This window comes from Littorina saxatilis, linkage group LG14 (genome assembly GCF_037325665.1).
Source record: "Littorina saxatilis isolate snail1 linkage group LG14, US_GU_Lsax_2.0, whole genome shotgun sequence".
NCBI lineage: Eukaryota > Metazoa > Mollusca > Gastropoda > Littorinimorpha > Littorinidae > Littorina > Littorina saxatilis.
The window spans coordinates 25,319,995-25,341,765 of NC_090258.1; the positions used below are offsets into that span (position 1 = coordinate 25,319,995).

A 21,771-nucleotide genomic window follows, 5' to 3' on the forward strand; every position below is an offset into this window, starting at 1 on the left:
TCCAGTATACCCCCCCTCCAACTTCGTTGGGCTGGGGTATACATATTGTTCCATAGTCTGACATTTCACGGGTGAAGCAAGTTTACCTTTAGTAGAGTTTCAGAACAATCATGTAAATTAGTAAGCTTTCAGAACAATCACGTATGAGGGCTTACATGTTTACGATGAAATAAATAGTAGACTTTCAGAACAATCATGTAATAGTCACTTTTCAGAACAATCACGCGTAACATACGCCGACCCCCCCCCCCCCCCCCCACCCCCCCACACACACACACGCACACACACTGCCCTCCCATCCCGCCCCTCACACCCACCCAGTTTCGGTCATGTGCCTGTGGTGGGAAGGGAGGCGAGGCGTGAGCGTGAGGCGTGAGCACAAAGCCCCCCCCCCCCCCCTCTTCCATAGTACTCCCTGATAGTACTCAGTGATCATCGAGCTTACTTTACATTCATGAGGACAAATTCATTCAACCACATTTTTAAAATTTAAACTTAGAAATTGTAATTGCTTCATCCTAAAATTCCTTCCCTTCTAATTCAAGGTACGTAACAACTAGATGCACGTTTTCGAAGAAATCGAATTTTGGGTCTGTTAAATTTCACCACCAATTTCCTTCACTTGCAAGACTGAAACTGACATTCTTTTTTTTTTCCTGAAATAAGTCAGTGTAGGCCTAGTTCTTTGACCAGGGCACAACATTCCAGTGTCGAGTTATATATCGAATCAGAAAGCTGAATGCCGGGAGAAAGCTGTACGCGTCACTGAGGGGCTAACCGGCTGGTCAGAGGCGACTCGGTGACATTGACCCTAAGACGGACAGCAAGACCAAAGCAAATCCGACTGCTACCCACCACCCTCAACATGATACTTGAAAGGGGAATGGGTGAGAGGGAGGTAGCCTACTCGGAAAAGAACGGTGACGAAAAATAATATTTTCAACAACTAAAGTAGCCTATACAGCCTCACTGTATTAAAAAAACAAAGTTTTGGAAGTACTGAGCCATTCGTGGTGGTGGTGACAGTATCCGAGTTGTTAGAAGTCAGTTACTGCAGTAATAGTAATACCGGAGTTGTGTGTGTTTGTGTTTGTGTGTTTTTTATTTTTTAATATTTTTTAGGTCTCTTTATCCGAATTATTTAACCAGTACCACGGTCCCTGGAACTTGGACATTTACCTGAATTGTGCTCCTTGAGTAACTTCTGCATTCATTAATGCTTTACGCATTGTGATTTAAAAAAAATAATAATAAAGGGAAGAATGGGGAGAACCAGAGACATACATACAACAAAATATGAAAACCAGATCGAAGTCGGTGCTCCGCAACTGAATCTGACCCTTCCCGCGTAAATGAGTCACATGCCCCGGATGTATAAATATTGACGCATGCGCACTTCCTGTAAAGCAAAAGCAACACTGCTTCGCCAGAAACCGGGTACGTGATATGGAATATATTTTATTAGCATACATAGCGGTTATAGAATTAATATCTAAGTCAGGTATGCTTTGCACGTAACTGCAACTACATTTACTTTGTAGTCCATGTTGTTCAGCTTCCATGCTTTCTCGGGGTCGACTTGCAAGTCAAAATGGCGCGCATCCTTTCATGATGGCTCTCCGGTAATTTTACGTTGCCCTACAATTTCATTCTGTTTGCTTGATTCTGCATCACGAATACTTACTTCGTGCAGGTAGTCAAGCTACTTCAGAAATAATGTACTGGTAGTTCATGCGCGCGTATTGTTATCTCGCAAATCAGGAAGAAATCACGCAAATGATGAGAGCATTGCCATTGTTTGATGGGGGGAAAGAACAGAAATCGTGCACATGTGCTGTGAGGGAAACTCGGTGCGCAGTATACAGGTGCTGTGGAAAAACTTGTGAACAGCTGAAATTCAGGAATAAGCGAAATACGAAGTATTCACTGATTTGAGGTTGTGCAATGGAGTAAAGAGTGAAAACGTTGAAATGTTTTGTTGTTTTTCAGTCTTTAACACAAGAATCCAATAGTTGCCTTTGCATAAAAATGTTATTTAAAGATCTTTTTCTTTAGGCTTACCAGTACAGTTTCACTCTATCAGTTAGAATCATCAGTATTGATTAACATACACAGTCACAAATACCTGCTCTGTATATTAAAACTTTCTGTTTTCACTTTCACTGTTTCAGACTGACCACAGGAGCCAACCATAGACAGCCTACAGTAGCTGAACACTGTCAACCTGTAACCGTGACAATTTGAACTCTGCTGATTTAAACGGTAATCAGAGCTAATGATAGCATGTTCAGATGCATACGTCGTTCAAGCCTTATACTCTTTCCGCAGGACTTTTGAGACTTTCGTAAGAACACGGTCCTCTACGGAAGAAGAAGAATTACAAGATTAAGTAGTTTCAAATTTGATGTGCTGAATGACCGAATTCTGGAAATAACTCTTGTCAGGTTTTATTGGTTTGTGGAATAGTTGCGTTTTCTTGGAAACATTCAAGCGAGCTACCAGTGACATTGTAGGCCATTCACTAGCGAGTGTGTTGCAGACCTGGGAACCCATACGATTTCGGCGTATTTTGTACGCTTGATTGTCTAAAATGCGATCAGTACGGTCGGTGGAAAATAAATACGATAAAACATATTCATAGACTACTTTTCTTCACAATCGCATCTGAAACCAATCCTGTATTTTGTAGGTTTGAAAAATGTGTGGAGTACACTAATTTTTCTGAAAATACGCCAAGTTTCTTGGAGAATGCTCCAAGTGCAAAACAGGGGTTCCCAGGTCTGGTGTTGTCTCTACACATGGTCACTCGATCTGAGCGATGTGAGCTGATCGGCATTGTCACTGTCAGGTCTAGTGTGCATACTTTCGAACCAAAAGAGCATTAACTTTTAGCAGTTCGTGGAGAAAGCACAGATCAGAGCTTACCCGATGTCTGTTCATTGAAGGGATGTGCCTTGTCTGTATCTACTACAGCCAATGCTACCCCAATAACTAGCACCGTTGTGGTGATTGGGTCAAACCGTCTGCTAAAGGGAGGTAAACCAAAATCTATTCATTGAACTAATCCTCCGTTCCTGTTTTTTGTGGTTTTTCTGCTATCCTAATAACTAGCACTTAGCTAAAGGGAGGTAAACCGGAAATATTTTTATTGAACTGATGTTCCTTGCCTGTTTTCTGTCTATTTGTGCTAGAGCTACAGCTACCCCAACAACAGTTGTCGGTGATTGGGTCTTCGCGATGTTCATTGAACTGATGTGCCTTGTATGTTTTCAGCTACAGCTACCCCAATAACAGTTGTCAGTGATTGGGTCTTCGCGATGTCTGGGACAGGACTCTTGGGCAAGAAGTCAAAGCGGGAGGATGAAGACATTGTTGCTGCGGGCGACGCGGAAGACGATGGGGAGGAGGCAGAAGAGGAGTACACGGTGGAAAAGGTCGTCGACTCACGGACGCGCAACGGGAAGAAAGAATACCTGCTGAAATGGAAGGGCTACCCCGAGTAAGCTTTTCTTTATTTCTTCTATTTCTTGTTCTTCTGCGTTCCCGCTGTAATGCCTGATTCCTGATCTCTTTGACAGTGATGGTGCTAGTAATTTTTCAAACCAGTACACAAACTTTTATGATGCAAACTATGATGTCCAGAAAAAAGGCGGGTCATTGGAACCCAGGCATGAGCAAGTTCCAGAATTTTCACTCGCCCACAAAAATGAGTTTCCAAAAAACAAAACGATTCCATCCATTCAAACGTGGTGAAAGGCGAGCAGGTCATTGCAAGCGCCTGTACAGATCGCATCAGTTGAGCGACACGAGCACGCTGGTCTTGCGTTAGCTGGTGCATAGCGTGTCCCCCCTCGGTGTCTTCGACCTTTTTGTTTGAGTTTACCCATGTTTTGGTGTTTTGTTGGTGAGACTTTGATGTTTCGTGTGCACGTATGGTTTCTAATTTGTCCGTACCAACAACGAATGGCCCCTTTCTCTCCTTCTCAGAAGCGGCATGCTTTTCGCAAGCAGTACACATGATGTTTTTTCCCGATCATAGTTAAGCCCGTCTCTCTGCTCACCAGTCAGATTTTGTATAGTCTGCCTGGAAGGAACGCTTCCTCTGTCCGGAGTCATACTTTTTCAATCTCGGACTCCGTTCCCTCTGGTTGGGCTTTTTTTTGGGGGGGGGGGGGTGGGGGGGGGATGCTGGCAGTTGTCCAAGTATTTCTACATGTTTACAGCTTCAGATCTGCCTAGGCTTCTGAGACACACAATTCTGATTGGTTAAAATCGCGTCAACAAAAAGTCCTGATAACCCTGAAATCATACGGTCATTCTGATTGGTTCATGGTCTCTAAAGAGAATTTCACGATCAGTTGGAACTGGAGCTCCGATCACATCTAATTTTAGCAATCGTAGACGACAACGTGCTTCACAACAGACAATCGTCGCTCGGAAAATGATACCACAGACCCAAAATTTACACTCGCCAAGTGGGCGATCATTATAAGACTTTCTACTCGCCCACACTCATTTCAGGTCGCCTGTGGCGAGTGGGCGACCAATCTTGCTCATGCCTGGGAACCAGTAACAGTCCAACTCAAGAGTACTGGTTTTGTTGTTTTACCAGCGAAAAAAAAACGGTAGGTCATACCGGCAGCCAATTTTTTCCCGGTATTTCCTCATTTCAACCGGTAATTACCGGTTAACACCAATACTGTGTGACCTGTTGAAATGGAAGGGCTACCCTGAGTTAGTTGTTTTTGTTTTTTTCTTCAGTGGAACCCTCCTTTTGAGACCTCCACAAATCAGAGAAAAGCAGGTCTTAAAAAGGAGGGAGTCTTAAAATGGGGGTAAATTTGAGACCTCCACAAATCGGAGAAAAGCAGGTCTTAAAAAGGAGGGAGTCTTAAAATGGGGGTAAATTTGAGACCTCCACAAATCGGAGAAAAGCAGGTCTTAAAAAGGAGGGAGTCTTAAAATGGGGGTAAATTTGAGACCTCCACAAATCGGAGAAAAGCAGGTCTTAAAAAGGAGGGAGTCTTAAAATGGGGGTAAATTTGAGACCTCCACAAATCGGAGAAAAGCAGGTCTTAAAAAGGAGGGAGTCTTAAAATGGGGGTAAATTTGAGACCTCCACAAATCGGAGAAAAGCAGGTCTTAAAAAGGAGGGAGTCTTAAAATGGGGGTAATTTTGCAGATGTTATGAACAGAAAATCAAAGTCTTAAAAAGAGAGGGGTCTTCAAAGGATAGTTCTACTGTATTTCTTGTTCTTCTGCGTTTTGGCTTTCTTCTGATTCCTGATCTCAATGTTGTTCCTTGACTTTCGTCTTCAGTCATTGATGCATACTTTTTGATCCGATGCGTTGTTTTGACCCTTGACTGTCCAAGAGATTTTAACATGTAGGGGCTCTTGACTGAACATTTGCAGATCATTTTGACCTGTGCATATTTTCAGTCCAGGTCCAGACTTTTTGGCACCTGAGCAGTTCTCGCAAGATATCTGCGAGACATGGTCTTTTTTATGCTTCGAAATTCACTATAACTATGATCTTGGGCCTGCGCAGGTCTTGCGAGATAGCCGTACAACATGCCTTGCTATGCTTTGGAGTTTGCGAGAACTTGGAATAGCAATAGGGTCTATAGTCCTCTTATTCTGGGAACAAAACTGTCATCTGAAGAAAATTTGTATGAATTGCAGGAGATTGAAATTAGGGTTACAGGCATGTGAAGCTGTAAAACAAAAAATCATGATTCGTTCTTGCAGAAAATGATGTTAAAATGGCAAAGTGAAATTTCCATATTGAAATGATCTAGTCATGTTTCTGTTTTCCAGAAATGTGTGGTGTTTTGCTGGTTAAAAAGGCAATGTCACACCAATGTTAGCATTCTATGTCCTGACCCCGTTTAGGATCAGCTCCGACGGGTGCAGTGGCGTAGTGGTAAGACATTGGCCTCCAAATCGGAAGGTCGTGAGTTTGAATCCCTGCCGCGGCCGCCTGATGGGTTAAGGGTGGAGATTTTTCCGATCTCCCACTCCCATGTTAACTTATGTGCAGACCTGCTAGTGCCTTATCACCCTTCGTGTGTACACGCAAGCACAAGACCAAGTGCGCACGGAAAAGATCCTGTAATCCATGTCAGAGTTCGGTGGGTTATAGAAACAGGAAAATACCCAGTATGCCTCCCCGGAAATCAGCGTATGGCTGCCTGAATGGTAGGGTAAAAACGGTCATACACGTAAAAACCCATTCGTGCAAAACATGAGTGAACGTCGGAGTTTCCGCCCATGAACAAAGAAGAAGAAGAAGCTTGATGCAAAAAAAAGAATAATTAATAAAAACGACCACCTCTTGACCACCTTTGCAACAATTTCTTTTTTATTGTGTTAGTGTTACCCTATTCCAACATTGTGTCTATTTTGGGCCTTTAGTTTGTCTCACATCTGATGATAACATTTTGTTTTTCCAGCTCAGAAAACACATGGGAACCAAGTGAGAACCTGGATTGTCCCGACCTTATTGCAGAATTTGAAGACAAAAAGAAGAAGCGGGAAGCAGAGAAGAAAAGGAAGTCGACAAACGGCATGGAAGACGCACAGCAAACAAAGAGGAAAAAGAAAGTCGCAGATGCAAAATCTACAGTAAGCTATCTTCATAGCTTTGCACCTTGATGTTTTATTTTCTCATTTTCTTTTTTAACCCCTTCCGTTTCTTATCTTCTGTCTTTGTTTTTTTGGTTTTTTTTTAGTTCTGTGTTACATTTCAGGGAGGAAATACATGTAAAGCCAAACTCATCAATTCTTCTGTCGAAATATGCAAATTTTGTTAATTGACAACTTCAGACAACTGCTGTGTGCATCTTTTAAAGTTAAACAATGACTAGAACCAGATACCTCTTTTTAAGACCTTTTTTAGATGTTATATTTTCTGTTCATAACCTTTAAATTTACCTCCAGTTTAAGACTGCTTCCCTTTTATGACCGGATTTTTTTAGGATTTTCTGTTGAAACCCATTGTGAATGTACCCCCATTTTAAGATTTCTTCATTTTTCAAGACCTGATTTTCTCAGATTTTTTGAGGTGGTAAAAAGGGGGTTTCACTGTATGAGTTATAGTCCGCCTCTGATGTTACGTAGCTCAAGGAAGGAAACCCCTATGTGCAATGGATACATAATGATTTCTCATTTTCTGTGTGAATAGGAAGACGACAACAAACCCAGAGGATTCGACAGAGGTTTACAGCCAGAAAGAATTATTGGTGCAACAGACAGCAGTGGGGAGTTAATGTTCCTCATGAAATGGTAAGTGTTCTACAGTCTTGTCTGCTTATGTGTTGAAAAAAGAAAGGAGAAAAAAATACAAGACACCGGGCGCAATGACCGAGTGGATCAGATAGTCTCCCTCCCATGCGGAAGGTTGACTGTTCGAATCCTAGCCTCGGTTAAGGGTGGAGAGTGTTCAATCTCCCCGGTCAACTAATGTGCAGACCTGCTTGTGCCTTATTCACTTTTGTGTGCACACGCAAGCATAAAACCAAGTGCGCATGTCAAAGATACTGTAATCCATGTCTGAGTTCAGTGGTTTATACTATAGGAACAAGAAGATACCAAGCATGAATCCCCCCAAAAAATTGGCATATGGCTGCCTAAATGGTTAGGTAAGAATGGTCATGATAAACGCTAAAGAAGAAAGAAAGAATCAAAGTTTTTTTGTTTTTTTTTGCTTCTGTGTTGCTTTTACGGGGATAAAAAGTTCTGCTTCTTCGTGTACAGAACATGCCCCGGTCTGGTGCTCAGTTGGTAGAGCACTGGACTGTGAGTGTTTGTACGGTCTGTTTATACTTTTCATCAGTTTTACCTGTAAGGCGAACAAAAATAAATGCTTGTCTCAAACAACAAGGCCCAAACACTTGGTGTTGGTAGGTCGGCAAAAGTAGTTTGTATTTGTTTTGTTTTTTCCCCACCCAGACGCATATGGCTTTTTTCATTTAGTCAAGTTTTGACTAAATGTTTTAACATAGAGGGGGAATTGAGACGAGGGTCGTGGTGTGTGTGTGTGTGTGTGTAGAGCGATTCAGAGTAAACTACTGGACCGATCTTTATGAAATTTTACATGAGAGTTCCTGGGTATGATATCCCCAGACATTTTTTTCTTTTTATCCATAAATGTCTTTTATGACGTCATATCCGGCTTTTTGTAAAAGTTGAGGCGGCACTGTCACACCTTCATTTTTCAATCAAATTGATTGAAATTTTGGCCAAGCAAGCTTCGACGAAGGCCAGACTTCGGTATTGCATTTCAGCATGGAGGCTTAAAAATTAATTAATGACTTTGGTCATTAAAAATCTGAAAATTGTAATTAAAATTATTTTTTTATAAAACGATCCAAAATTACTTTTATTTTATTTTGTATCATGTTCTGATTCCAAAAACATATAAATATGTTATACAGTAGAACTCCCCCTTAGCAACACCCCTGTTTACGACCACCTCCCTTTTTACGACCGATTTTTCTACCACGGATGCATTCTACTATATAATGAACCCCCAGTGAACGACTCACCCCAAAACGCGACTTACGACCGAGCTTTTGGGGATGAATTACGACTTTCGCGCATTTGTAGTCGAGCAGACGAAAACAATACATGGCTGCTCTTGCTCCTCGACGAAATGAAAAGAAAATCTCGCGCACGATAGAATCCGCGGCGACTTCCTTAGGAGTCGGGAAGACGCAAATCCTGTGTATCGTCAAGGATAATGACCCAAAACGCGACTTACGACCGAGCTTTTTGGGATGATTTACGACTTTTGCGCATATTTCGAGCAGACGAAAACACAACACGGCGGCTCTCGCTCCTCCAACTATCGCGAGAAGAAATAAAAACGAAATCGCGCGTGAGATCCTGATACATCCATTTTTTTTCTGCACACTATCTTGTCACGACGACTGTCTTGTTGACAAACGAAGATTCGCGAAAGAAAAAGAAAAGCGCCGACTCTTGAGTAGAGAGCTAATAAAGTAATCGCTAATCGAGCGAAGTGGCAATCCGCGGCGACTTCCTTGGGAGTCGGGAATACGAAAATCCTGTGTGTCGTCAAGGATAATGACTCAGTGTTATCTAGATGGTGAGAAGGATAGCGAAGCGAAAGTACGCAAAGAGAGGAGCCTGTACAAAGACCTCAACGATCGTGGTCAAGTTTAGCGATGCAAGGCGACGAATCATTCATATGAGCGGAAAGATGATTCGGGAGAAAAGTCGTTATGCTTTCTATCGAGTTAGGACATTCGGATTTTACTGGTTGCACCACAATGTCAAATGTGCTTCACTCAGCGGGGAGCGAGCATTACGCCATGAGTAAATTTTCTTTGAAATTTGAGTGCAAGTTGTTCTGCTGTAATGTGTTTGGGTGTGTGTGTGTGTTTTGATATGACAGTAAACTGCAACTGTGTGTAAACATGACAGTACATACACTGCAACCAAATTCATGACCGACCGGCCAAAAACTCAAACCCCCCTTTTAAGACCCCCCCTTTATACGACCTAATTTTCAAGGTTTTTCCAAAGTCGTAAACAGGGGGTTCTACTGTATTAGGATTAAAAACAAGCTCTGAAAATTAAAAATATAAAAATTATAATTAAAATTAAATTTCCAAAATCGTTTTAAAAACAGTTTCATCTTATTCCTTGTCGGTTCCTGATTCCAAAAACATATAGATATGATATGTTAAGATTAAAAACACGCTCAGAAAGTTAAAACGAAGAAAGGTACAGTAAAGCGTGCTATGCAGCACAGCGCACTTGAACCGCTACCGCGCTAAACAGGCTCGTCACTTTCACTGCCTTTTGCACTAGCGGCGGACTACGGTCATTGTGAAAAAATGCAGTGCGTTCAGTTTTATTCTGTGAGTTCCACAGCTTGACTAAATGTAGTAATTTCGCCTTACGCGACTTGTTATTGGCTAAATTCATGCGTTTGGGTAGGTTCCCTTGAAAATTCTGCAAAATCAAGTTTTTGTCTTTTTAAGGGTCAGAAATGTTTTTTCTTGGCTTTTGAGGAAAAAATAGGGTCAGTCAAGGACCTGGGTTCAAATTGAAAAAAGTTTGCCTGAAGGAAGGCTGTGGTGTATGCATGCTTTTGACCTCATAGAGGGGGAAAAGTGTCTGCCAAAAACCTAGTGATGAAGTGCTGAAGAGATAATAATCCATTGTCCCCCGATGTGTCTGCAGGAAAGACAGCGACGAGGCCGACTTGGTTCCCGCCAGACAGGCCAACGTCAAGTGTCCGCAGATCGTCATCGCTTTCTACGAGGAGAGACTCACATGGCACACACACAATGATGCCGATGATGACGACAAAGGGAAGGATGACAAGTCTTAATATCCACCGGAATCTCCTTCCTGCCACCCCACCTCCCCCGAACGTGGAAAACGGAGAAGAAGAAAAAAGAACAGAAGTGACTGTCGCATATTGAACAGTTGTCATCACGGCCTGTTGACCTTTCACATACAGTTGTGCAAGTTTTCTGGTCCCAATATTTGATTTCCTTGGCATCCATTAACGAGTGTAGGTACCGTGGATAGTTGAATTTTTTAGCACAGTGTTTGTATCCGCCGTTCTCTGTGAACTCCGTTCGTTTTGGCATTTATTGTGTAAACAGGGGAATGACAGCATACTTGAAAGGGGTTTTATAATCCCTTCGTATAAGGAAGAAATGACTGCAGAAAGTTGAGTTCTCGTGTCGAGGATGCAGTAAAAGTGGGTGGGAAATATTGGAAAAAAGATGCTAGAAGATAAAGGATTTGGTGTAGAAGTAGCACCATGTTTAATTGTAATTGTATGGGTAACTGTATGACTGAATGGGTGCATGGATTCATGCGCGAATGAAAAATTGGTGCTTGTGTGTCTATGGGGTCAACTGTTTTAGCGAACTGTTGGCCATTTGTTTGTCCTTTTGTGACCTCTGTACGCTTGATCGTTATGTCAGACACGTCTGTAGGGTTCATTTTTTTGTCTGTAAAAGCAAACATTTTACATTTTCTTTAATGAGTATTGTGGATATCTTCCAGACGTGTACCGACTTTAAGTGGTAAGGCCCTGTCGGTCATGTCTAATTCATTTAATTATTCAAGTAACGTCTTCATTGCTATTGTATATTTGTTCTTTTTATTCCGTAAAGTGAAGGCCTCTGCAGAAAAATGAAAATCCTGTCACCTGTACAAAGAATTTGGTGTTGCGTGGCTATACTAATAACAGTGTGTTGTTTTTAATGACGGGCGTTTGTTTGGCCCGTTTTAAAGTTTCTTGGTCACAGCATTGGAACACTGCGAGAAAGTTTAATGCCATAATTATTTCATCATGGTGATTTCTTTTTTTGTGTGTGTGTGTGTGAAAATACTTTTATCGGTATTATCAGTTTGTTTCTGTATGTCACTTCATCAGACATTTTTGTCACACGTTTTTCATAGGATTTTTAGCATTTATTTTACTCCACTGTTACTTGGTTCATGAAAAGTTTAGTTCCGCTGTTTGTTGGAATATTAGCAGTTTTATTTTGCACATTTGTAAAGTTGTGTACCGTTGTGAGTCCTTGTGCTAAAGATCTGTAATTCATTATGCTTTCCTTCGCCATTATGTAATTGCATCATTAGTGTAACTGTCTGACCATAATGGTTTGGTTCTTTTTTCTTTGTGTCAGAATGGTAAGAGTTAAGAGATTGCAGGCTTATTGAAGATTCTTTCCTGGTATTCGGTATTAGCAGGAGAAATATTGCCCAAAGATCTGTTTTGGTAGGTTCATCAGCCATGATTGTACTTTATACAACTGAATGTACTAGAAAAGAGTTTACTGAATGATGTCAAATCTCTATTTTGTAATACAGTCTTTTCTCTTTGTTTGGCATATCTTTTAGTTTTGCAGGGTCTGATAGAAAATGGAATGTTTGGGGTTTTCCAGAATGAAGCACAGTACGGAATTTGCGTTGTCAGAATGCTCGTTCTGTTTCTTTGATGTTTGTTTTATTTTGGATCATTCTCAAAAGAAACAGCTGCCTTGTGGGTTAAGGGTGGAGATTTTTCCGATCTCCCAGGTCAACATATGTGCAGACCTGCTCCTTCGTGTGTACAAGGAAGCTAAAGACCAAGTGCGCACGAAAAAGATCCTGTAATCCATGTCAGAGTTCGATGGGTTATAGAAACACGAAAATACCCAGCATGCTTTCCCCGAAATCGGCGTATGCTGCAAGAATGGCGGGGTAAAAACGGTCATACGCGCAAAAATTCACTCGTGCAAAAACATGAGTGAACGTGGAAGTTTCAGCCCATGAACGAAGATTACTCTGATATTGCTTTAGGTCTAAACAAAATCTGAACTGAGTAGAGCCTTGGGAACCAAGAAACTATATTATTTCATGCTTTTCATAGGGTTGGCAGCTATGTTTCAGAGTTATTTGTAACTAGGGGGGATAAAATTGATAGTTCTTGTTTCTTTTTTGATTCAAGATACGTTGAGCATGATATTCTTTGGTTGATTCGGATCCAGAGGAGCCACAACACTAGTTTTATGTTGAAAATGTCGCCATCTTTTGTACTTAGTCATGTCTTCAGTGTTCTGTTCACATCATTATAGAATAAAAGTTGTGTCTGATTATTTGTGTGGCTTTCTGATGGTTGAGCAATGACTTTGAAGCGTATGGGCATGCCTGCAGTAAAGAATGAACCGTTGTGAGTCTGCGGATGTTCATGTATGCCTGAAGTGAGAGCATGCCATGGCAAAGTGAAATGAAAAATGTTGTTGAGTACAGCGGAACCTGCCTTTTAAAACACACCACCTTCCTCCTTGATATAGGACTTAATTTTTCAGATTTCCTGTTCAAAACTGTTGTAAGTTAACCTCCATTTTGAGACAACCCCCCCATTTTTAAGACCTGATTTTTTAAGATTTGTGGATGTTTTAAAATGGGGATTCCACTATATTTAAAAGACTTGAATCGCATTTCAAAAACAAAAATACTGAACTACAGGATCAAGCCTTTGTCAGTTCTGCAGCAGTGGCTGCTCCATTAGGCTTAATCTTTCGTAAACTAGCAGATCAGAGATTGTTCACTGTGAAGCTATCGCCTCGCCTTCAAACAACTCTTCCAAAGCTCGTAAAACCCGGACAAGAGTTATGTGCATATACAGGGGAACCTCCCTTTTAAGACCTGTGAAAAAATGTGAGAAAAACAGGCCTTAGAAAGAAAAAAGTCTTGAAAAGGGAGTTCCACTGTATTGTCTATTTGAAAGTGAAATGCTGAAGAAAATATTTGAAAGTCCAAGCTGGTGTACATACTTTTCAAGACAAGACAAGATTACTTATATTGTCCATATGATACCAGGCATGCTAAAATTGTGGCTAGACTGCTATTAGAATAGATATAAACAAAAAATATAAAAAAATGTGATGATCCCGACAATCAGCCGCGGCCAACAATACCTTGTGCACACCTTTTAAAACGCACACATACACTCACACACACACACTCACCGGCTCTTGTCATTTTGAAAAGTTGCTGAACATTCTGCCAATTGCTCAAATTCGGCATTTAAAACCAGAATATTTTTAAATTTGAAGCAAAGCTAATGGAGCAGCTTGAAGTCATTGGCAGGTTATAACCATAATTAACAAAAACATACTTTATGTTCTGTTACAAAATGTCGTTGATATCTCTGCACTGAAGTCATCAGAAGCTATTGGATTATTTACTGAGGAAATTGATTCTGGTTCATACGACCGCCGTTCACAATAGGAGCCCCTTTCTGTCAATTTTAAGATAATTTTCTTTCAGCGAAATCAGGTAAACCTCCAGAGATCTGTACAGATATTTACGCGAGATAAGAGCACCCTTTCATTTGGACAGGTGGCAAAATTCAACACCCAGGCTGCTGAAGAAAACCCTAGCAGGATGTAAGTGTTGTTTTTTCTAATACAAGGTTGCAGTTACTAATTGGTTTTTTTTCTTTCTTTTCAGTGGTGCTGATGGCTTTAGAACTGTCAGCCTGCTCTAATTAACAATTTTTAAATCTCGATTTGAGTGGTGAAACCTGCCATTAATTATAGATTACGGAAAAGTCCTGTGCACACATTTTGCCTATTTCTAATAGGTGAGAGTAGCTACGTTCTCACGTCCCGTATCAAAAAGACGCGGACGCACGTTTGCACCAGACGTGTTTTGTTTTACAGAATTATGCAAAAAGACGTTTGTTTGCAGAGTTATCTTTTGAGCAAGAGTTGTCTTTTCTTGGGAGGTCTTTTTTTGAAAGACTGTCCTTTTTCCGGAAAAGTTCAATAACAACCTTCATAGTCACCTTGAATCACATTTATATAGTATAATTCATTTATTTCACTACCAATATTTATATAAACACTTCATTTTAGAACGTGTGTACATCCTCAAACTGTTAAATGAGATTGTATTGATCCGACCACATTGCATGATCCCTTCCTTCCAAAACCGGGCCTGGAAAAACCTGCAAGGGAAAGAAGACAACACACTGTTTTCAATTTTAGATTACACTCAGCAAACTGAATCTCAGCATGTCGAACACCAACGTGAAGCCAGACACCGAAGGTATGTTTTCCAGAAAGTAGCGGGTCTCGATGTGCTCGGTGCGTCTCAAGATAAAGTGACGAAGGCTGGGGTAAATGAGAGACAGACAGTCTGCAAGCGTCGCTTTGCAGCATGTGAAAACGGCAAAATGAATTAAACTGAACGTGAAGTTTTACCAAGCGCGGATAAACTATCATTGGTTCTAAATTCAGACCTGGAAATGTAAAAACCAATAACACAATAAAAGATAATCTCAAACAAATAAACACAGAAGAGTGCCTAATGTTTTCATTGTTCAGGTTCAAAACTGAAAATGTGTGAAATTGAAAAAGAATACACTGGAATTGAATTACCATTTGGAGGTTTCAGCTAGATGATTGTTTACATATCCTTTATCCTTGTATCATGTGACTTAAACGGCAGTCTTCAGAATTAGCCATATGTAAATGAATCTCACACTGAAAGATGAGTAAATATTTCGAAATTCGTTCAGTGTGGTGATAAAGCTACATGGGGCTAATTCCGAAGTTTGTTACCGGAACCTGGATTGTGGCAGATGAGCGATATAATGCAATCATATCATGTCATTGTTGTGTCCGCTTCAACACCGGCAATGACATGTTAGATCTCCTCATTTGCCCAACTCGGACAGTGCCACATGATCGTTCTCGTACTGACTTTGGCTTTTTAACATTTTTATTTGATGTGTTGATTTTGTCTCAGGAGTTTTTGTGTGTGCCATGTATCTTTCCAGTAGCTAAGCAAGGTACAGCTGCAACGGGTGGTGCCGATAGCGCCATAGTCAGCTCTTTGGATAAGCCTCCAGGATGCTGCTTTCGTACCGCGAAGCAAAGTCTGCTGAGGCTGTCGTTGCCACAGCGATCGTTTTCTGTACGAGACAGTGCTGTTATGCCAAACTTGATTTGGTAAGACCGGTTGGCCGCTGCCCGTGACCAAGTTATGTCTGGGAGTGTGTCGTGCCTACACAGAAAACTGCAGACTGCAAGTTCGGCGCCTTCAGCGTGCTTGATTGGGCTCGGCTCTGGTTTATGCGCTGGAATGTATGGAACACATGCTGCTGTGCTGATCAGCATTTTGATGTCTGGGGCAAAAGCGTGCAAGCGTTCCATAGCATAAGTCCAGTCAGAACCTGAGTTTTTGCCCATCAAACATCCACCTGTTCAGTGAAGATGCAGTCTGTAACTTTTTTTTTATATATAGCTTACCTATCTGTACCAACTGCGTATGTTGAAAAGAATGACGCTCACTGAACCACAAGGCAGATTTTAACTTGAAAATAAAGGACACTGAAAGAAGTCAAAAATGTATTAAATTAATGAAACTGAAAAGGGAATACAAGTACTTACCTCAAAATTTCTGTCCGAAATGAAAAAAAGTTTGGTTTCTCAAACGACAGCGATATCAGTTATCATTTCCCTGTTAAAGGGAGGCAAGTGTCCTTTATTTTCAGTTCACAATCACCTAGCACAGTTTGGAGTGGAAAATGTTAATGTTGAATTGCCTTGAAATAGAGAGATGGGAAAAAAGTCGAGAGTTTCAAAGAACAAAACATTTGTTTGAAATAGATTATCTATTGATGTATGACATATAGCCATGTATCCATAAATGATCACTTTTAATCAAATGTTTTGTTCTTTAAAACTTCAGACTTTTTTCCCTCTTTTCTTCAAGTCTTGTAATTAAGGGCAATCAGAACTGAGATGCAGGTAACTTTTTTTTATTACACACATGTATGGTTTTTTTGTGTGCACTGTTAAAAATGTATGAAGGCTGATTATTTTATCATTCTGGTTGACGATTAAGCGTGTGGATTGAATTTAATCATAATTTTTTTTCCAGTGATGTTTTCTGATTGCGTGTAAAATGCAGTGAAAATTAGTTTCACATATATTGTATTTGTTGTATCAAATGTGGGTCTAGCTGTTAAAGGGCATCAAATGATCTTCATTTGTTTACTTGGGCGGGGATGTTGTGAATGAATGCAAATGCGCTAGTACGCTGTCATACAGGAATCAAACACAACTCCAAATGTAAGTTCCCTCCACTGCATTAATCAGTTATGACAGCATACACACAAATACACACAATCATGAACATAAAGGTTAGATACTCAAAAAATCCGGTACTCACAATTGCGCTATCAAAATTCTCTACTCCAATCAGGTAAAGAAATACACAACCAGTCCGACCTCATAGGCGCACGATATCTATTTTAAGTGTAACGACTCACGGCTCTTGTATAGTCAAAAATCACCGTCTACTCTGTCTATTAACCATTCTGTATCTCTTAAGTAAGCAAGTTCTTGTAGACATATTTTAATTCTGGTCCTACACAGAATCACACAGCTTCTATAGCCGTACACTAGGAAATGTATTTACTACTAAATCCTTTTACTGGCGACCTCGGTCTACGCAGTAACTATCGCCCAGTGACCTCTAGGGTCCAACTATACGGACACAAAATAACCGTGCTCTAGCGTCTAGAAATCCCGTCGAATCTCCGCTAGGCGAGCCAATAGGTAAGATAATTACGGCGACTTCTCAGATCCTTGGTGCCGTCATCTGGTCGCTACCTTCCTGTCTAACCGGTTATACGACGCATTGCACAACATAAATAGCGGACATCTTGTCTTAGATATGGGTCATTCTCAGAAATGGTGGTACAGTGAGAGTGAGAGGGGTGACACATTTGAAATCATGAAAAAGTGAATTAAAAATTATTTCTACCACGACTTTTTTCATCTGAATCTATTCCTGAGACATTAAAGCATTGTTGTATGTCAATAAAAATGGTTTCTATACGTTGGTGTTGTTTTTGTGTGCTTTTCAATTGCGAAGTTCGGCCGTTTCCGGATCGCCGAAGCGTTACACGACTTTCGTGATCAACAATATGTTCAGTCTCATGGCTAAATGCAAACATGCAAACACCAACAAATTACTGCAATCGACAGTCAGGACTTCAGTATTGGACGTAGCAACACATCTTTGCAAAAACTCACGCTGAATTTGAAGTTAGGGGCTTCGAACAAAAAAATTTGAATGTCGTAACGCATCGTTTCCAGACTCGACGCCCGAACATCGGACAGCAATGTGCTCCATGACTTTGCCACATCACGGCTATTTTTAGCTCTTTGGCGCGCAGGAAGTTCGAACAAGAAAATAGTCCTTTGAATCACAGCCAAATATTCACAGAAAACACCAGAATCATATCATTTGCTGAAACTCATGGCGTCGTTTCCTGACCTACGTCACGACTGAAGATGGTTTTTACTAAATTGTCGAGCCTGCAAAGCTTTGTCACAAACTTACACACCGCGGTTGGCGACAATGTAGCGTCGGAAAGATATCGAGTGCAACAGTTTCTCAACGCGCGAAGTTTAGCGGCAACAAAGTAGCCAAGAAGTTCTCGTATCTTCTGATCGTCGATGTTCGACATTCAACAAGTACTTAAAATGGGTAATCTGAACGCAACAGGAACTTTCAACAAATACAGCAAACTCTGACGAATTGTGTTTTGTGTAGTTATTTTGGGTCAGACGGGTTTTGCCGGCAAGAAAGGCCAAACAGTGCAGATTCATGTCTGTCGCACAGGAACCGAAAGTGGTTCAAGCATTTCGTTTCTGTGTTACGACATTCACCTTAGTCAGTTCCAAATGTCATTTTTTTACCAATATTAGTTGAAGTCCTTACCTTTCATAACTAGAATGTGTTGGGTAGAACACAAAAATACTGCAGAACTGATAAAAAATGCACAAAGGATTGAAGGCTTAGGTGGTTTAAAGTTGGAATTTGGTTTCCATGTTACAACATTCATCACGTAAATACAACACTTTAAAACGTCTCTTATTCAGCAACCAATTACTCTTTTTGTCTAATTTTTGCATTATTATGTATAGCAAACAATAGACTTCATAGTAAAAACAATTATTTTGTATTTCTTGACACTTTATTTTTTACTTTGTATGTAACACTTTGTACCACCATTTCTGAGAATGACCCATATCTGTCTGCTATGTTTAAAGTTACAGTGTTAGTCGATTCAACTTATGCGATAAACATTAACGATACTCAAATGCTTATTCCATTTACCTGTTAAGTGCTCTACTCGGGCTTCCTTTCTCCCGGTCGATTCCCGTGACAACCCCTCCCTGTCGCTGGACAGTGGTTAAGTGTAACTATACTTTCGTTGCGATGTACAAAGTCAACTCTCTCGGCCAGTGAGTTGAATTCACAGAACGTGCCATACACTTCTCTACGTCACGCTACTATCTCTGGTTAGCGCTCTCAAAGCGTGGAGGCTATCACTATAAACTTTGCCTGTCAATGTTATTCGTGATTTCCTTCACAGATGTAGCTCAGTCGGTAGCGCGCTGGATTTGTATGCAGTTGGCTGCTGTCAGCGTGAGTTCGTCCCCACGTTCGGCGAGAGATTTATTTCTCAGAGTCAACTTTGTGTGCAGACTCTCCTCGGTGTCCGAACACCCCCGTGTGTACACGCAAGCACAAGACCAAGTGCGCACGAAAAAGATCCTGTAATCCATGTCAGAGTTCGGTGGGTTATAGAAACACGAAAATACCCAGCATGCTTCCTCCGAAAGCGGCGTATGGCTGCCTAAATGGCGGGGTAAAAACGGTCATACACGTAAAAGCCGTGGGAGTTTCAACCCTTGAACGAACAAACAAACAAAACAAACATTTGTTTACTTGAGGTACATGTACGAGGTTATGAATTTTCCACGGAAGCTATGTTCAAAGGTTTGCATTTTGCTTAGGCCAAAAAAAAAAAAAGGTCTGTTTACGGTAACATAGGCCAAAAAAATAGGGTCGGTAGGTCGGGAATTTTTTTTTTTTTTTTTTTTTTTTCCCAAAAAACCATATTTTTACGTTATTTTGCAAAAAAAACCAAAAGATTTTTTTTTGTTTTGTCCCCAAATGCCAAAAAAAGTCTAGGGTCGCGCGAAAAAAATAGGGTCGGTCGGGTTACCGTAAACAGACCTATTTTTTGTGTGGCCTTAACAGATTTATACAGGGTCTTAAAGGCAGAAACTTAACTCAAAGTAATCTGAGAAAATACCAGAAGGTGTTGACAGATGTTTTGTTTTTGTTTTTGTTTTTTGTAGCAGATACTGAAAAATCACAGGATGTGTCAACAAGATTAACTCATTCGCTGCGCAGCTAAATTTCCCCTGTGTTCCCTGCCAACGCGCGATTTAGAGCCATTTTGAAAAAAATATTAAAAATCAACAACACAAGATAACCTTACATACCTTATGTTTTTGCAAAGTTTAAAACTTACTCTTTTAGAAAATATATGAAACATTTGAAAGTACATACCTTTTGTTGTCTTCATATCCACGCAAAATATCCAATTTGAAGCAAAACAAAAAAACTTTCTACGTCATGGGTTCATCATACACAATGTCATGATCGACACTTGCATTGCCCGAATCATCACCCAAATGATCGTCCATTGGCACAAAATCGTCACCAGAATCTAAAATATCATCTCCACTATCATCATCACTGAGGTCAAGATCAGAACCTTACTGAATAACACGTTCTAGCACTCTTTTCAAGTTACTACGTCTCAGCAGAACGATCCGCCATCTTGGAAAAGTCAAAACACGTGGGTCGCACACCGTCAACAAAATTTTTATTAATCCCAACAATTTAAGGGAAGGAACTGTTTACAGTGAATGGTACCACTGTAGACAGATAGAAGTTCATTGCAGGGGTTGTTTCCCTTGGTCAGCAGGACCGTTTACACCGTTAAAAATTCGTGATATCCGTCGGAACTCAAGTGCCGGCACGCAGCCAACGCTAAACACAGGTGTCGGAATTCCAGTTCCGACGCGCAGCGAATGAGTTAAGCCTATGTAAAACAGCGGTGTACAGTTGGGAAGGAGATGTTTAGGGCAACATACAAATTGAGCAGGGAGTGGATTGTTGGGGTCCCTATAGCAGTACAGGGGAACCCCCTTTTAAGACCCCCTAATGTAACACTTCCTCCTTTTTAAGACCTTGTTTTTTCAGATCTTCTTTTCACAGACCTGTGCACATCTACGGTTTCTCCGTAATTTGTCCAATTTATATATGCAGAATACGGTACTACAGATTTTTAATTAAAATTCCAAAATTCCAATGTTTAAAAAAAAAATTTGGTACTTTTGTTTTCTGTTTTAAGATGTTTTGACCAATTAGTTGGCCGTTGCGCTGAAAAGACGTTTTCCGATTTACTGGAAGCGCGCGTGTTCTCAGCATTGAGTCTTTGTTCTTAGACCTAGTTCGTCCAGCGTCTGCGTGGCAACTTGTGATTGAAGTGAAACATGGACAAGAAAAAAAGAGTGCGAGATTCAAATACCAAAGAAGAAGAAAACGGCACAACAGTGCTGGAAGTCCAGTTATTCTCAAGACAACCTGGAGATAGTAAAATCCAGCAACGGAGACCAATACGCTTTTTGTAAGGCGTGCGAATCACACCAGCGTGGCCCATGGTGGTGCCAATGATGTTTTCCGCCATGTGTCTGGTTCGAAGCTTTGTCAGCAGAATTATGTCTTGAACTGTCGTTACAGCTTACTACTGAAACATTTTAAAAACTACTGAAATTTGGTTTGTTTACTACTGATGAGCGTTTTGAGTGTGCACAGGTCTGTTTTCATTACCTCTGTAACTGTACCCCCATTTTAAGACTCCCTCCTTTTTAAGACTCCCTCCTTTTTAAGACTCCCTCCTTTTTAAGACCTGATTTTCGCAGATTTTTGGAGGTCATAAATGGGGGGTTCCACTGTATAGGGTTAAAAAAAATTATTACAAAATTAAAAAAAAACGGGTCAGAAAATTGCCACAAGTGTCTGGGGAAAAAACAAAACAAAACAAAACACCACGCAAAACAACCCCAGCAGCAAATGCTCAAAAAGCACAAGAAATATGAATGGCTGTGATGGGCAGGTAAGGAGATGAAAGGTGAGTTGACTCTCAGAATTAGGCAAGGTAGGGGTAGCAGGGTTTAGCCTGGGAGAAAAAGGCCATGGGACATTTGTCCCCCTCAGCCAAATTTCGATTGGACATAGTCGAAGGCAAGACATGCATACGAGGCCTGTATGCGTTTTTATTTTACCAAAGATGCAAAATGGTGCAATCTGAGAATTAGCCGCTATATCGTGTTATCTGTAGAAA

At 40.7% G+C, this 21,771-nt stretch overlaps 2 protein-coding genes across 4 annotated transcripts in view; both read left to right on the forward strand.

Annotated features, from left to right (window-relative positions):
* Positions 1 to 1,365: 1,365 nt before the first annotated feature.
* Positions 1,366 to 12,632, forward strand: LOC138947406 (chromobox protein homolog 1-like). Its single transcript, XM_070318862.1, has 6 exons — positions 1,366 to 1,437; positions 2,172 to 2,262; positions 3,274 to 3,499; positions 6,455 to 6,626; positions 7,186 to 7,286; positions 10,215 to 12,632. The coding sequence occupies exons 3-6, from the start codon at positions 3,318 to 3,320 to the stop codon at positions 10,363 to 10,365; spliced, it is 606 nt and encodes a 201-aa protein (XP_070174963.1). The 5' UTR covers positions 1,366 to 1,437; positions 2,172 to 2,262; positions 3,274 to 3,317; the 3' UTR covers positions 10,366 to 12,632.
* Positions 12,633 to 14,462: 1,830 nt separating this feature from the next.
* LOC138947412 (double-stranded RNA-specific editase 1-like) overlaps positions 14,463 to 21,771 on the forward strand; it is a 106,648-nt gene continuing 99,339 nt past the window's right edge. For 2 of the 3 annotated variants that reach the window (XM_070318871.1, XM_070318874.1), the window contains exon 1: positions 14,463 to 14,594. In XM_070318871.1, coding sequence (XP_070174972.1) covers positions 14,561 to 14,594 — 34 coding nt within the window. In that variant the 5' untranslated portion in view covers positions 14,463 to 14,560. Of the gene's footprint in view, positions 14,595 to 15,327; positions 15,500 to 21,771 lie in introns of all 3 variants that reach the window. The other variant, XM_070318872.1, reaches the window with a different exon arrangement.

Bases quoted from the DNA above. Each gene is read 5' to 3' on its own strand.
- LOC138947406 (XM_070318862.1), top strand. From the start codon at position 3,318: ATGTCTGGGACAGGACTCTTGGGCAAGAAGTCAAAGCGGGAGGATGAA. The intron at 3,500-6,454 runs GTAAGCTTTTCT...TTGTTTTTCCAG, and splicing joins AAATGGAAGGGCTACCCCGA to CTCAGAAAACACATGGGAAC. The intron at 7,287-10,214 runs GTAAGTGTTCTA...ATGTGTCTGCAG, and splicing joins TTAATGTTCCTCATGAAATG to GAAAGACAGCGACGAGGCCG.